Genomic DNA, 12,615 nt, shown 5'->3' with positions numbered 1-12,615 from the left:
GGCTAACAGCACTTAGGCGAATAGGGATCCGGAAGCTTGTCATCAAAACAAGGCACCACAGAGATCGTACAAGTTTTGATCGACGACCAGAGCAGGCAGTTATTGTCGCGAGTAACAGCCTTAATAGGCCTTGAGCATATTGCCGACCCTGGTGTACCTCCTAGCCGAGAAATATGTATCCACAGACAGTCGGGCCACTAATAGAGGAGCAAGTTCGTGATATACTGCCATACACAGTAAAGATCCAAGGCGCAAATATAAGAACCTGGTGCACAATGTGTTGTATTAGATGGGTGCTAAACCAAAAGCCCCAAGAAATATCCACATCTCGCTTGTAATTCCACCTCTCGGTAAGGAATATGATTTCAGTTTGTTTTTCCTCTTTTATTTGACTTTCAGATTATCTATACCCGAATCGACTTAGATGGCAAGGCGCTCGACCTTGTCCCTCAGGGCGCGGATCTGGCCCTGGAGGTCACTGGCCTCGTTGCTGGTGATGCTGGCCGAGATGACGGCGCGGGAAACACCGCAGGCGCGGCCGAGGGCGATCTTCGACGGCTGCAGAAAGAGGGAGGAGCAGTCAGCTATCTGTAAAGCAAATGCGCGTGGAGAGTATCCTAGTGACGCGAGCGAGGGGCAGTATAGGCGAGCTCGCCGGACCGAAACTCACCACAAAGACGTAGGGCACGTTCTTGTCCTCGGCCAGAAGGGGGATGTGGAGAAGAATGGCGAGCGGCTCGCAATCGGCTGCCAGGATGACAAGCTCCGAAACACCACGGCTCAGAGTCTTGGTAGCCTCGTTGGCGCCCTTCTTGAGCTGGCGGTAGTGGCTCGCCGACTGGACTAGGTCGAGGATCTCCTGGGTGAGGGCGGCATCGGCCAGGGGCCAGGCTATGACGAGCGGCGGTTGGTTAGCTGCCTAGAACTCATGTTGCTGTCGGAGGGAGGTTACGCACCAGCAGATTCGTTGGCAGACATGACTGCGTTGGAATAGAGATATCAAGAGGGGAAGAGAGCGTAGGTGCGGCAAAGGCGTTAAACGTCCCAGGGTTCCTTGCTGTGGCTCGCCCTGTTCGTTGATGGTGAAGACCAGATTTTGACGTGTGGATAGCGATGGGAAACAGAAACCATTCCGACCGGACTTTTTTTTTTTTCACCTTCGCGCCCGCATTGGAGCTCCCGCTCATGTGGGGCCGACGAACTGGCTTGGCGCTCTTCTGTTTCGACGGCCTGCGTGCGCCACATCACCTGACAGAGCTAGTGAGTGCCGTCACCCCTTGTCGAGCGCGGACCTCGGGACGTGCGTGATTACCTAACAATGGGCAGCGGTTGCTCCCCCAAGCTTTCGCAGCAAAACTCGCCCCGGAAGTTATTTGGCCAACCTGGAAACACCTCCATCCATCAGCACTCGTCGCCAAACACAACAACGCTATCAGCCCGCCGGCCTTCATCGCGTCCACCGCCATCGCCTTCAGCCATCCATTGATCGAATCGCCGGTCGACTCTACTTCCTTTTGTAGCTTTCAATCACATCCTCAGCACAATGTCTCCCACAGAACTCTGGTTAGTGTTTCCGCGCCTCCTTTTAAATGACGTTTGCCGAACCCCCGAGCTTCGGCCATGATCCTGCACTCCGAGCCCGACTCCATCACAGCATTTGGTCGTGCATTTCCCCCCGATCCCTACAGGATACAATTGCTAACGGATCCGTCCTATCAGCCCGGCGTACGCGGTTAGTACTTCCCGATGGAACTCGTCGCGATTGCGCTCCCGCGGACCGTCGAATGGGCGACTCGATTCCGAAACCAGCCCCGACAGAGTTCCACAGCAGACTGCCCAACACGTACTGACACAATGAATAGCCCTTCTTCGGCGCCATGGGCTGCACGGCTGCCATCGTCTTTACATGCTTCGGCGCCTCGTACGGAACTGCCAAGTCTGGCGTCGGTATCGCCGCTATGGGTGTCCTCCGGCCGGACCTGATTGTCAAGAGTGAGGATCCCTCGGCGGACAGATCATGACCTTTATGACCCTGGCAACCCGTCTCATTGAGACTGCCAGCATCCAAGTCCACATGCCCACTTGCTGACACGTCATCTGTTCTCGCTCAGACATCGTTCCTGTTATTATGGCCGGTATCATTGGTATATACGGCCTGGTCGTCTCCGTCCTGATCTCGGACAACCTGAGCCAGAATGAATACGCCCTCTACACCGGATTCATTCAGCTTGGTGCTGGTCTGGCTGTCGGCCTTGCCGGTCTGGCTGCTGGCTTCGCCATTGGTATTGTCGGCGACGCTGGCGTGCGCGGCACGGCCCAGCAGCCTAGACTCTTCGTCGGCATGATCCTGATTCTCATTTTCGCCGAAGTTCTGGGTACGACATGATGACTCCTCATCCTCTATCTTGTCCCTACCTGATTGCACAACTGACAAAACCCTCTAGGTCTGTACGGACTGATTGTCGCCCTTCTCATGAACTCCAAGGCCACGGTCGGCGTCAAGTGCCAATAAGCGAGCACACGTCCCGAGAGCAAGTGCAGACACGCCAATGTTGCAGTTTATTGGATGTCTGAGCAGTTTGTAGCTTCAAACAGCTTTGGTTGGATTATTCATCTGCCGGCGTCTGACTGCCGTCAAACAGAACGACATACTGTTTCCTCGCTGATCAAGCATCTTGCACGAGGAAATGGACGGGGAAGATACCAGAACGCCGAGTTGCGGACAAAAGTGTTTTCTGGTCAGGGTTGGCATCGTTAAGCAGTTAATGGATGCGTTGGTGCGGTCATACATGTACTATCGGCAAATCTTTTCATACAATCAGTGCTTTTGGGTGGTATTGGGTTCGTCTTGCGTTCATCTTGGACTTATTGGTGGGCAAGCAAGAGTTTGTATAGTCTAGGGTTTTCCCAATCTCAAAATTTTGCATACACTAGCCAAGGTGTCGAAACTGGTCTGCTTTATGGTGACGAGGTGCACCAATTTGAAATTACCAGGCAATCAAGGCTGCCGCAGCACCAATTCGCCTCGAGTTGATGATGAGAAAAGGCGTCCGACAGCTTGTCGAACATGATTATGAGCCCACTTGCTCTTTTCCGCCAAAGCGCCTCCACAGACCCCCATGCTCCCATATTTTTGTATTCCAGACCAAACCCTGCAAGACAGCCGTCATGATTATGTACTAAAAGAGCTGTAGAAAATTTCAAACTTTTTATATACAAGAAAGTTTGAAGGTGGGCATTAGATGAAGTGGTGGTTTGGCTCCCAGACGGGGGGGCCAAGCTGGAGGTCGGAAGTCTCGGGAATTTGCAGATAAAAGGGATGTTTAGAAGACATACTGTGGTTGGGCAGGGCAGGCCTCGATCAGCAAAAAAAAAAAAGAAAGTTGAAAATGATTAGGATCGGAGGGGGTGGAGGAAAAACTCACAGGGATAAAGAGGTAGGGGACGGTCCTCTCGTACTCGAGCCAGGCGTCGCCGTACTTTGTGCGGCAGCGCTGGATGTCGCGGTGGGCGCGGTGGGCGATCATGCTGCAGAAGAAGACGGGGTAGAACCAGGGGAAGGGGCTCCCGAAGCCCGTGACGAGGCCCCAGGTGATGGCGAAGAAGGCGTCGCAGCTGTAGTGGACCTTGCGGGCGAGGCCGTACCAGCCGTCGGCCAGGATGGCGCTGCCGGTGCTGGTCGGGATGGTGCGGGGGTTGTGCAGCGTCTGCCAGGGCACCTGGGGGAAGGCCTTGCGCACCACCATGTGGCCGCGCTCCATGGCGCGGAACCGGTTCTTCTGCGAGTTGCACGAGTCCCAGACCCAGTAGACAAAGAGGTAGGCGACGAACAGGAAGCCGAGGAAGACCCTGTTCCACCGGTACTCGTCCGGGTGGTGGTTGGCCAGGAAGATGGTGCAGTGGCAGTAGGTCAGCGGGACGCCGGCCAGGTTCCAGAAGATGAGCATGAAGCCCCACTTCTCGTAGTACATGTCCCAGGTGGTGATGATGAGCTCCTCGCCCTTGGAGCAGGCGTTGGCGTAGAGGAAGTGGGCCATGAGCAGGAACCAGGCCTCGCCCGAGACGTAGCCGTAGCGGTCGTACTGGCGCGAGACTAGGCCGCACGTAGTGAGGAAGAGGATGTACCACGGCAGGCGCACCTCGAAGAACATCTTGAAGTCGAGGATACCGAACATCCGCGGGTTGAGCTCGGCACCCATGAAGAAGTCGTAAAGGAAGCTGCCCGTCATGCGGTGCTGCTTGCCGCGGAAGATGGCCGAGAAGTAGGCGACGATGCTGACGAGGAAGCCTGACAGGATGGCGACGCTCATGATGGGGCCGAACTCGTCGATGATGGTGTAGAGCGGCATGACGCCAGAGAAGTGCAGGCCGGCCGCCGCCGCCATGGTGATGTACCAGCTCCATACGCCCGAGCAGTAGTAGTCGAGCTGCCTGCCACCCTCGTGGGCCAGCGGCTTGCCCTTGCCCCAGATGCCTGGGGCGAGGCAGTACAGCGCCATCTCGAAAACGAAGAAGATCCAGTACATGGCCCAGGCCTTGGCGTGCGGGAAGGCGCCCGTATAGGCCAGGTTGACCATGTGGCGCCCAAAGTCCTCCCAGCTCTGGCCGGGCGCGGGGGCGGGCGCCTTGCCGTTGTAGTACGTGGCCCCGATCCACATGTAGTACATGAGCGTCGGGAACCCGATCATCATGGCCCCGGTGCCCAGCGAGCCGCCGAACTCCTTGACGCCCGAGTAGTCGATGCGGTGGTCGAGGCCGGGCCTCCAGCCGTCGGCCACCAGCTCTCCCTCGGTCTTGCCCTTGCTATTCTCCTGGGGCGCCACCCCTGCGTTCCCGTTGCTACTTGGCTTGGCCTTCCTGAGGGTGGCGTCATCGTCCGCGGGCTCCTCCTTAATCCGCTTCCGCAGACCGGGCTCGTTGACCTCGGCCGGGCTGAAAGACGAGGCGAGTGGTGAGGACTCGGAGCCAACAACAGAGCCAACCTCGGACTCCTCGGTCTCTTCAATATGCTCAACGAACTTGGGAATGCCTCGACGGCGGGTTTTGGTGGCGGGCGCGTCGCTCTCGGCGGCGGAGCTCGTGTCACCGTCCGGGGGCTGCGACTTCCGGCGCGTGGAGCGGCGTGCCGGAGTCTCGACCATGCCCTCGAAGAGCGCCTTCTTCCTACAGCACCAGCCCAGTCCTCCCATGTTAGCTAACCGGCCTCGCCCGTCTCGCGGATGACGGAGGCATCGATACTTACCTAGGAGTCTCCCTGAGCGAGTAGCGCGACATGTTGGGCAACGTTGTGCAAGCTCGGTCGAGCCTCAGCACTGCAGACAGCCTAGAGTGCTAATTTCTGTATATATCTCTGTTGTGAGAGACACGAAGCGACCAGCGTCGACCTTTGTCGGGCACCCACGTTTTCTGGGACCAACAAGCTACCAGTAAAGGACAGCAGGCCCCCCTCGAGCCTCGGAAATCGGGCCCAGCTGAACCCCCGATCTTTTCTATGCCCATCGACGGTACGCTGGCCGCTTCGGGCTGTCGCCTGGCCACTGGTGGCTCCTGTTTACATGGATTTTATTGGCTGACCGACCCGACTTAATTTGCGTGGCCCACCCACCAGCTCCAATTCGCCTTATTGAAAGTCGCGATGAGTGAATCGCCCTTCGCTTCTTCGGATCCCGGCCCTGAACCTGGGCTCGCTAGGCCCGGTGATGTGATATCCCCGCGCGTCAGACAAGACGCGGTTGACGATATAGAACGCGTCCTGTCGGCGCCTTGTCACGCAGTTTGCGATTTGCCTTAGCAGCTAGTTTTGTGAGGGTTATCCTTCGGCCCCACACCACAGCACGTCTGGGGCAGTGGCTGCCGAAAGCACCGCGGGACCTGAAGTCGACAAGCTTAGCACAAGTCGCTCATGACCCCCACGGCCTGACATTAGCACGGCAGAGCAAAGCATTGAAATCCCCCCACAAGCCGAGTCACCCGACCATGCAGGCTGTCTGGGCCAGTGCATCAACTTGTAGCTGCCATTCATTGATTATTTACTGGGGGAGCCTGCGCCAGTCTAGCTTGCCGGATGGGATGATATGTTGAACTGGCCTTGGCGGTGTAGAGACCGAGATGGGTGGAACGAGCTGAGGAAATCGCGAGCTAATAACGGTCTCGGTGCGTGTCAGCCCCAATCACCGAATACCGTGATCGGCGCAGCAAGTGTTGGCATTTGCGCCTCGGCTTTGGGAAGACGACATGTGTGGCCATCCATTGATTGACTCCGACTTCTCAATCCTGACCATGAGCCTCAGTCGCAGTCGACCGCTTTTCCAGGGTCAGTCAGCTGGACCCTGCGTGGCGCGCTTGGCCCGCCGACTGGCCTGCAGGGAGAGCTTCCCAGGCAGAAGGTCAGACCGGTGGGCTCTGCGATGCCGTCACGAGTCAAACCCACCAGACGTCGGGTTCATTTGACGCACTCTGTGATAGTATTTTTTTCTCTTCCCTCTTTCACACCTGGATATCAGACCGACATCACTTCTACAGCGTTTTCCCCGCAATTCCGGTTCTTTCTCTCTGGCCCTATCTCTCAACCAGACGAAGCGGTAACACCACCTGCCCTCGCTAGCCCGCTGTAACACGACCTTGTCGCGATAGCCTGCTCGCCACCCTGGCCGCTATCGGGCTTCCTATTCCGGAGGTCTTTAGCGGCGGACCTCCCCGCCGAACGCACTGTGTCTTGGGGCCTCTGGCGGCTTGTGCTAGCGCCCATCATTACCCGAACCTGGGCGTGCGAGCTTAATCCGTCCCCAGCCTTCTGCTTGCTCACGACTGACCGACCAAACCGTCGCCAAACTCGCCCAACTCGCCCAACTCGCCGCTCCGCTTCGGCTCTCTGACAAGAATTGGCCTCTGTCACTCGTACTAGAGCACACGCGTCACAATGTCCAATACAGATCGGGAGTCGCCGTCCCAGTTCAACCGACCAGGCATCCTGCAGATGGCGTCCTCGCCTGGCGGCTCCTACCGCGGCTCGCTCAGCTCCTCCATCCCACGCGCCGATGCCACCGCTCGCCTCGCCTCCCCGCTCCCGACCCAGCTCACTGGCTCCCCCTCGGCCGCCCTGGGCCAGACAGCATCCGGGCCCCGCCGCCAGGAATCGACTGGCGACCTCACTCCGCTTGCCGGCGCTGGCAGCCCTGTTCCAGGTCCCGGCATCTCGGCGCTGGCCGCTGCCTTGTCCCACACCATCGGCACCTCACCGCCGCGGTTCGGTACACCTCCTGTAAGGGCTGCTTCGCCCGCTGCCTCGTCCTCGGCCGTCCCTGTCGGCCCCGGAACCCCGACAAACTACGGCTCCTTCGAGGCGAGGACTCGCCTGTTGCAGCAGCAGCAGCAGCAGCAGGCCGGCAATGGCACCTCAGCCGGCGCGTTCGAAGATGCCGAGATTGTTAGGAGGCATCTCGTCCAGTCAAGCGACGCGGTAAACACCCCAGAAGACTCTAGCAAAGGGAAACAGGCGGCCGAGGCCGCCAGCCCAGGGTTTGGTGACGAGGAGTTCTCCAGTTTGAGGTTGCAGGGTGGTGACATCACGCGTCCCATCTACAAGTGGACTGAGGACGCCACAAACCGTGTACAGCGGAGTAAGAGCTTCAGCGTACCCCGCCCTGACCCGGAGCACGAGGTGCTGGACATCAACAACATCAAGGTTCCCGGTGGGTTCCGCCGCAACTTCCTCCGCCGCGCGGCTAGGAGTCCCTCGGCCAACCCCAGCGCTCTCGAGACTGGTGCCGGATCTTCGCATGATACCCCTCTCTTCACCTCGAGCTTCCTCGAGTTCCTCTCGATATATGGCCATTTTGCGGGCGAGGAGCTCGAGGAGGACGACGAGGCCCTCGGACCAGGAGAGTATTTCTCCTCGGGCGACGAGGATCTCTCGGCCGCGGGCTACGACGGTTCGGACGATGACCGCGAGCCAATGGAAGATAGCGCACTGCTCACCCCTTCGCGGCGCAAGCGCAGGAGGAAGCACCGTGGTGGCAGCGGCAAGGCCACACCCATGAGCGCCGCTGCCGTGTTGCTCAAGTCCTTTGTCGGCACGGGTGTGCTGTTCCTGCCCAGAGCGTACCTCAACGGCGGTATGCTCTTTAGTAACCTCGTGCTGCTTGGAGTCGCCGCCCTCAGCTACTACTGCTTCGTCCTCCTCGTCACGACCCGGCTCAAGGTTGAAGGCTCCTTTGGTGATATTGGTGGGATCCTGTATGGCAAGTGGATGCGACTTCTCATCCTGACGTCTATCGTCATCAGCCAAGTCGGGTTCGTTGCCGCATACATTGTATTCACTTCGGAAAACCTACAGGCCTTCATCTTGGCCGTTTCCGACTGCAAGACCATGATCGACGTCAAGTATCTCATCCTGATGCAGATGATCATATTCCTGCCCTTCTCGCTGCTGCGCGACATCAACAAGCTGGGGTTTACTGCGCTCATAGCCGACGCCTTCATCGTCATCGGACTGGCCTATCTATTCTACTACGACGTGCTCACGCTAAACACGAACGGGCTGGCGGATATCACCATGTTCAACCAGAAGGACTGGACCTTGTTCATTGGCACCGCCATCTTCACGTTTGAAGGTATTGGGCTGATCATCCCTATTCAGGAGTCGATGAAGGACCCGAGAAAGTTCCCCAAAGTCATGTTCGCCATCATGATCATCATCACCACCATCTTCGTCACCATGGGCGCTGTGTCGTACGCGGCCTACGGCTCCAAGACGGAGACGGTCGTGCTTCTGAACCTGCCCCAGGACAACAAGATGGTCAACGCTGTGCAGTTCCTGTACTCGCTCGCCATCCTTCTGTCGACACCGCTGCAGATCTTCCCGGCAATTCGGATCATGGAGAATGGGCTGTTCACGCGCAGCGGCAAGTACAACCCCTACATCAAGTGGCAGAAGAACCTGTTCCGCTTCCTCGTGGTTGCGGGCTGCGCTGCTCTCGCCTGGGGTGGTGCCGACAACCTGGACAAGTTCGTGGCGCTGGTGGGCAACTTTGCCTGCATCCCTCTCGTTTACATTTACCCGGTATGTTTAGCAGCCGGCCACATCCCTTTCTCCGACACGTGTCTCGTCGACAGTGGTACTGACCGTTCTGCCTATAGCCCCTTCTCCATTACAAGGGTGTTGCTAGAAGTGCGCTCTGGAAGGGGGCCGATATCGGTCTCTGCATCCTTGGCTTCATCGCCATGGCCTACACTACTAGCCTAACTGTCATGGCCTGGGCCTCATCTGGCGGAGGTCCTAGCCTTCCGGGGTACTGCGACTCCAGAAGACCGTGAAAGGAGAGTTCGTCAGCAAATAAGTTCGGGTTGGGGAGCTCTGCTGTCTCCCGTCGGCGGCGACTCTTGAGAGGTTTTTTTTTATGCCTTGTATTTTTTATTCTTTCTCGTCGTCATTTTCTTTTCCCACAAGTTGCCTCGACCTGCATGGGAAGTTGCATACAGCGTATAAACGGGACACTATTCAAGAGGAGGAAGGGTGGCTTGTTCAGAAAGTGTACAACAAGCAGAGAGGTGCCTGTCCCAGCATGGAAATTGTAGATAGTTCTGGACTTCCAACACCCCTAGCGCAATTAGAATTAGCTCAGGTATATCAGATTGGAATAATGGAATCGTTGAAAACAACGGCGTGCGGCTTGATGTGGATGTCAGCTGTGAATGTTGTGACAGGCAGCCAGGGCCTAGGTATTGCTAGTGGCTGCAGCATGCCACAGTCCGCTGTGGCGCGCCACACGCCCCGTTAAAAGCATTCCACCCCCGTCACTTCACCCACGCCGTTGTCATGTCGCCGCCCATGGGTTCGGATTTTTTGGACAAAACACGCTCCACGACATCACCGGCAGCCCTCCCTTTGCTATTGCTTATTGCTTGGATACACTCGCACGAAACGCCCATATTGCTTGCTAATTTTGGTATTGTTTAATCCGCGGCCTCGGTTCATTTGTCATCATGAACGCGCCTGATCGGTGAGTTCTTCAAACCTTGGCGCAGTCCCCTCTGCTCGTTGGCCTTCTCACCACTTGTCCGCTCTCATCCCTTTCGCACCACATTTCGCACCACGACAAAGTCAACCTCAGGGGCCAGTCATCCCGGTTTGAGGGGCGCATATTTTGCAAAGTTCTTTTTAGTGCAACACCGCTGGCGAGATGAAAATCGACAGCCTTGTTATCCACCCAGCTGGTGCTGCAGAACAGTGTCTGTCTCCTCCGCCGTCTCATCAGGCACCACGGCCCTGGAGTGAGGATTCGATGACGCGTTTTCAGTCAAACCGCCCAGCGACAGACAAGAGGGAGTGTAGACGGTGCCGAGTGGCAGATGCGTGAAATCATGGACCACACACGGAGGGCCCTGTTGGGCACGAGAAACCTGGATGAGGAAGGAGCAACTGGTCATGGGCCTCCCTCGCCATGCAGCAAGCCATGATTTCTTCGTATTGCAAAGTCAAACGACCTGCCCCAGTGCTCGCCTCGTCCACAAAGACTCTCACACATCAAACTACCCTTGCCACGATTGCCCACCATGAATCCTAAACACGACTGCATGCCGATGACGTTGGGTCTCTCCCCTTTTGCATTCGAGTGAAGTGCGCACCCGATAGTTCTTACACTAACACGTCAGACGTATAGCTTCGAGCTCTTCCTCCTCGCCGATGGGGAAGAGAAGATCACGGAGACCATCAACACCAGTCAGCCCTGTCCTGTCCCGCCCCGGTGATGTGATGGGAGCTTGGGCTTACCGTGGGACGAATAAAAATAGCCATGTCAAATTGCTCCGACTTCACTTTCATGAAGGAGGACCACACGTTGGGAAACTTGCTCTGCGAGCACCTCAAGCAGCAGCCCAACGTCCTGATGGCGGGCTACAAAGGTGGGGAGGGGTCATCAGTTCGTTCCCGTCTTTCCCTTTTCTCGCCGCTTGCTAACCTTGCGCAACCCTTGGATTCGCCGCGCAGTCGGCCACCCGAACGTGCCCGAGTTCTTCCTGCGCATCCAGACGGACGGCAAGGTCACGCCCAAGGTCTGCCTGGTCGAGGCGTGCCGGACCATCGTCCAGCTCCTCAGCCAGATCAGCAGCCAGTTCACGCGCGAATTCGAGCTGCGCCGCATGGTCGCTGCCGGCGAGCAGCAGAACGGGGACCAGGCCGGACACGGCTACTGACGCGTCTTGGCTGGGACGTGGGCCTGTATTTCAATCCGTTCTTTTGGTCTGGCTCTGGGGTTTCATTTTTTGTTTCTCTTATCAGCGGAAACTAGCCAAGGCTGTACCAAGGGGGGCATATTGTTTGGCGCCACGGCGTTTTCGGGCTCTTCTTTTATGGTAACGGAGGGTGCCTTGAAGATTGGTATTTATGGCACCGTTATTTCCATGCAATTCTGATGCGTCCATCTTCTCAGCATTCGCGGCATCGTCAGGAGCGGCGCGCACAACAAACTTGAGAGAAACCACAGTTGGTCCATTCAGAGAGCAGCTGTTGGTAATTACAGAAAAGATTAATCCTGGTGTAGATTTTCCATCTATCAGCCCTCTCCCCCACATCATCATGGTAGAGTCTCAGCCTCAAAATCTTCAGCTGTTACTCGTCACCTTATGGATTTGACTCTGCCGCCTCCAAAACTATGGTGAGGCATCACCCCGGACCTAGGTCTCCCTCCCCCGAAAGACCTCTGGTCAAAACCGCAACCGTCGAGCTCCCCAGGTTGCCTTGACTGCTTTTAATGGTAAGAGAAGAGCTGAGATCCACAGATAAGCTGGCGTCTCATACATTTAATCCTTTCGACGCATCCAACTGTTCAGTTATATGCGGCTTCTCTTTTTTTTTCAGATAGATACGCGCCCACTCATGCTTGCACTGGCCCCTCACCGCCCGGTATCAACTGATTTGCGTGGGTTAATAACGGGCAAGTCAATAGATAAAGCGCCGGGTCACAAAGGGGCCATCCGGTACATACCATGCAAATGTTGTTGCCGTTCAGCAGGATCTTGGAGAGCTTGGTGTGGTTGCCAGAGTAGTCGCTGTAGCGGCGCCAGAGTATGTTAGTCTCCAAGCGCCGGTAATTCCAAGACGGAACGGAGCGAGGACTACATAGGGGGCGCCTCACAACTCGGTGACGTCCTCGAGGACCATGTCTGTTTTGGGTCGTCAGTCAGGTCCTATCAGGTGGGCTGTAGGGAGCGCGCGAACGCGGTTGGTAGACTTACTGACGTAGTCGTCGAACCCGACCAACAGACCGCTGAACTCTAAAGGAAAAAAAAAGGTGATATACGTGAGTCGAAGAGTTGTGATGTTGGCAGCAGTGGTGACGGCGTAGCTATCTCTTACCCTTATCACCCTTCATGATGACCCAGATGCGGGATCCGACGCACTTGTCGATGAGCTCTGGTTTTCAGGGTCAGTCCGCAGGGCCGGGTCTCTCAAGGTTTTGTTTCAAACATTACGAGGGCGCGACAAGACACAAGCGCTAAGAAACTCACCTAGGGGGAGCAGCTGGGTAGCCATCTTTGTGGTATTTGGTCTTGCCTTTTCCCACAGATGCAGCGATATTGCGACGTTTGCTCCTCAAAGAAAGACCCTGGCTTTGC

General features: G+C 56.8%; 6 protein-coding genes across 6 annotated transcripts; 3 read left to right on the top strand and 3 right to left on the bottom strand.

The window, feature by feature from the left end:
• Positions 1 to 217: 217 nt before the first annotated feature.
• GGTG_06231 (ribonucleoprotein-associated protein) lies at positions 218 to 1,150 on the bottom strand. Its single transcript, XM_009224047.1, has 3 exons — positions 957 to 1,150; positions 671 to 891; positions 218 to 558 (listed from the first exon to the last, which is right to left on the bottom strand). The coding sequence occupies exons 1-3, from the start codon at positions 976 to 978 to the stop codon at positions 421 to 423; spliced, it is 381 nt and encodes a 126-aa protein (XP_009222311.1). The 5' UTR covers positions 979 to 1,150; the 3' UTR covers positions 218 to 420.
• A 177-nt stretch (positions 1,151 to 1,327) lies between these two features.
• Positions 1,328 to 2,969, top strand: GGTG_06230 (V-type proton ATPase proteolipid subunit). Its single transcript, XM_009224046.1, has 5 exons — positions 1,328 to 1,563; positions 1,720 to 1,732; positions 1,863 to 1,992; positions 2,112 to 2,375; positions 2,445 to 2,969. Exons 1-5 carry the CDS (start codon positions 1,544 to 1,546, stop codon positions 2,510 to 2,512), a joined length of 495 nt encoding a protein of 164 aa, XP_009222310.1. The 5' UTR covers positions 1,328 to 1,543; the 3' UTR covers positions 2,513 to 2,969.
• GGTG_06229 (Delta(24(24(1)))-sterol reductase) lies at positions 2,785 to 5,489 on the bottom strand. The gene is made up of 3 exons (XM_009224045.1): positions 5,243 to 5,489; positions 3,426 to 5,163; positions 2,785 to 3,335 (listed from the first exon to the last, which is right to left on the bottom strand). Exons 1-3 carry the CDS (start codon positions 5,272 to 5,274, stop codon positions 3,324 to 3,326), a joined length of 1,782 nt encoding a protein of 593 aa, XP_009222309.1. The 5' UTR covers positions 5,275 to 5,489; the 3' UTR covers positions 2,785 to 3,323.
• Positions 5,490 to 6,046: 557 nt separating this feature from the next.
• On the top strand, positions 6,047 to 9,660 carry GGTG_06228 (vacuolar amino acid transporter 3). The gene is made up of 2 exons (XM_009224044.1): positions 6,047 to 9,061; positions 9,139 to 9,660. The coding sequence occupies exons 1-2, from the start codon at positions 6,920 to 6,922 to the stop codon at positions 9,313 to 9,315; spliced, it is 2,319 nt and encodes a 772-aa protein (XP_009222308.1). The 5' UTR covers positions 6,047 to 6,919; the 3' UTR covers positions 9,316 to 9,660.
• A 170-nt stretch (positions 9,661 to 9,830) lies between these two features.
• Positions 9,831 to 11,603, top strand: GGTG_06227 (hypothetical protein). The gene is made up of 4 exons (XM_009224043.1): positions 9,831 to 10,001; positions 10,662 to 10,720; positions 10,792 to 10,902; positions 10,988 to 11,603. The coding sequence occupies exons 1-4, from the start codon at positions 9,985 to 9,987 to the stop codon at positions 11,191 to 11,193; spliced, it is 393 nt and encodes a 130-aa protein (XP_009222307.1). The 5' UTR covers positions 9,831 to 9,984; the 3' UTR covers positions 11,194 to 11,603.
• Positions 11,416 to 12,613, bottom strand: GGTG_06226 (U6 snRNA-associated Sm-like protein LSm5). The gene is made up of 6 exons (XM_009224042.1): positions 12,508 to 12,613; positions 12,356 to 12,412; positions 12,235 to 12,273; positions 12,135 to 12,162; positions 11,985 to 12,048; positions 11,416 to 11,909 (listed from the first exon to the last, which is right to left on the bottom strand). The coding sequence occupies exons 1-6, from the start codon at positions 12,530 to 12,532 to the stop codon at positions 11,874 to 11,876; spliced, it is 249 nt and encodes an 82-aa protein (XP_009222306.1). The 5' UTR covers positions 12,533 to 12,613; the 3' UTR covers positions 11,416 to 11,873.
• Positions 12,614 to 12,615: the final 2 nt, after the last annotated feature.

This window comes from Gaeumannomyces tritici (assembly GCF_000145635.1).
Source record: "Gaeumannomyces tritici R3-111a-1 unplaced genomic scaffold supercont2.3, whole genome shotgun sequence".
NCBI lineage: Eukaryota > Fungi > Ascomycota > Sordariomycetes > Magnaporthales > Magnaporthaceae > Gaeumannomyces > Gaeumannomyces tritici.
The sequence above is the reverse complement of the archived record's forward strand: the minus strand, read 5'-3'. Positions and strand labels throughout refer to the sequence as shown.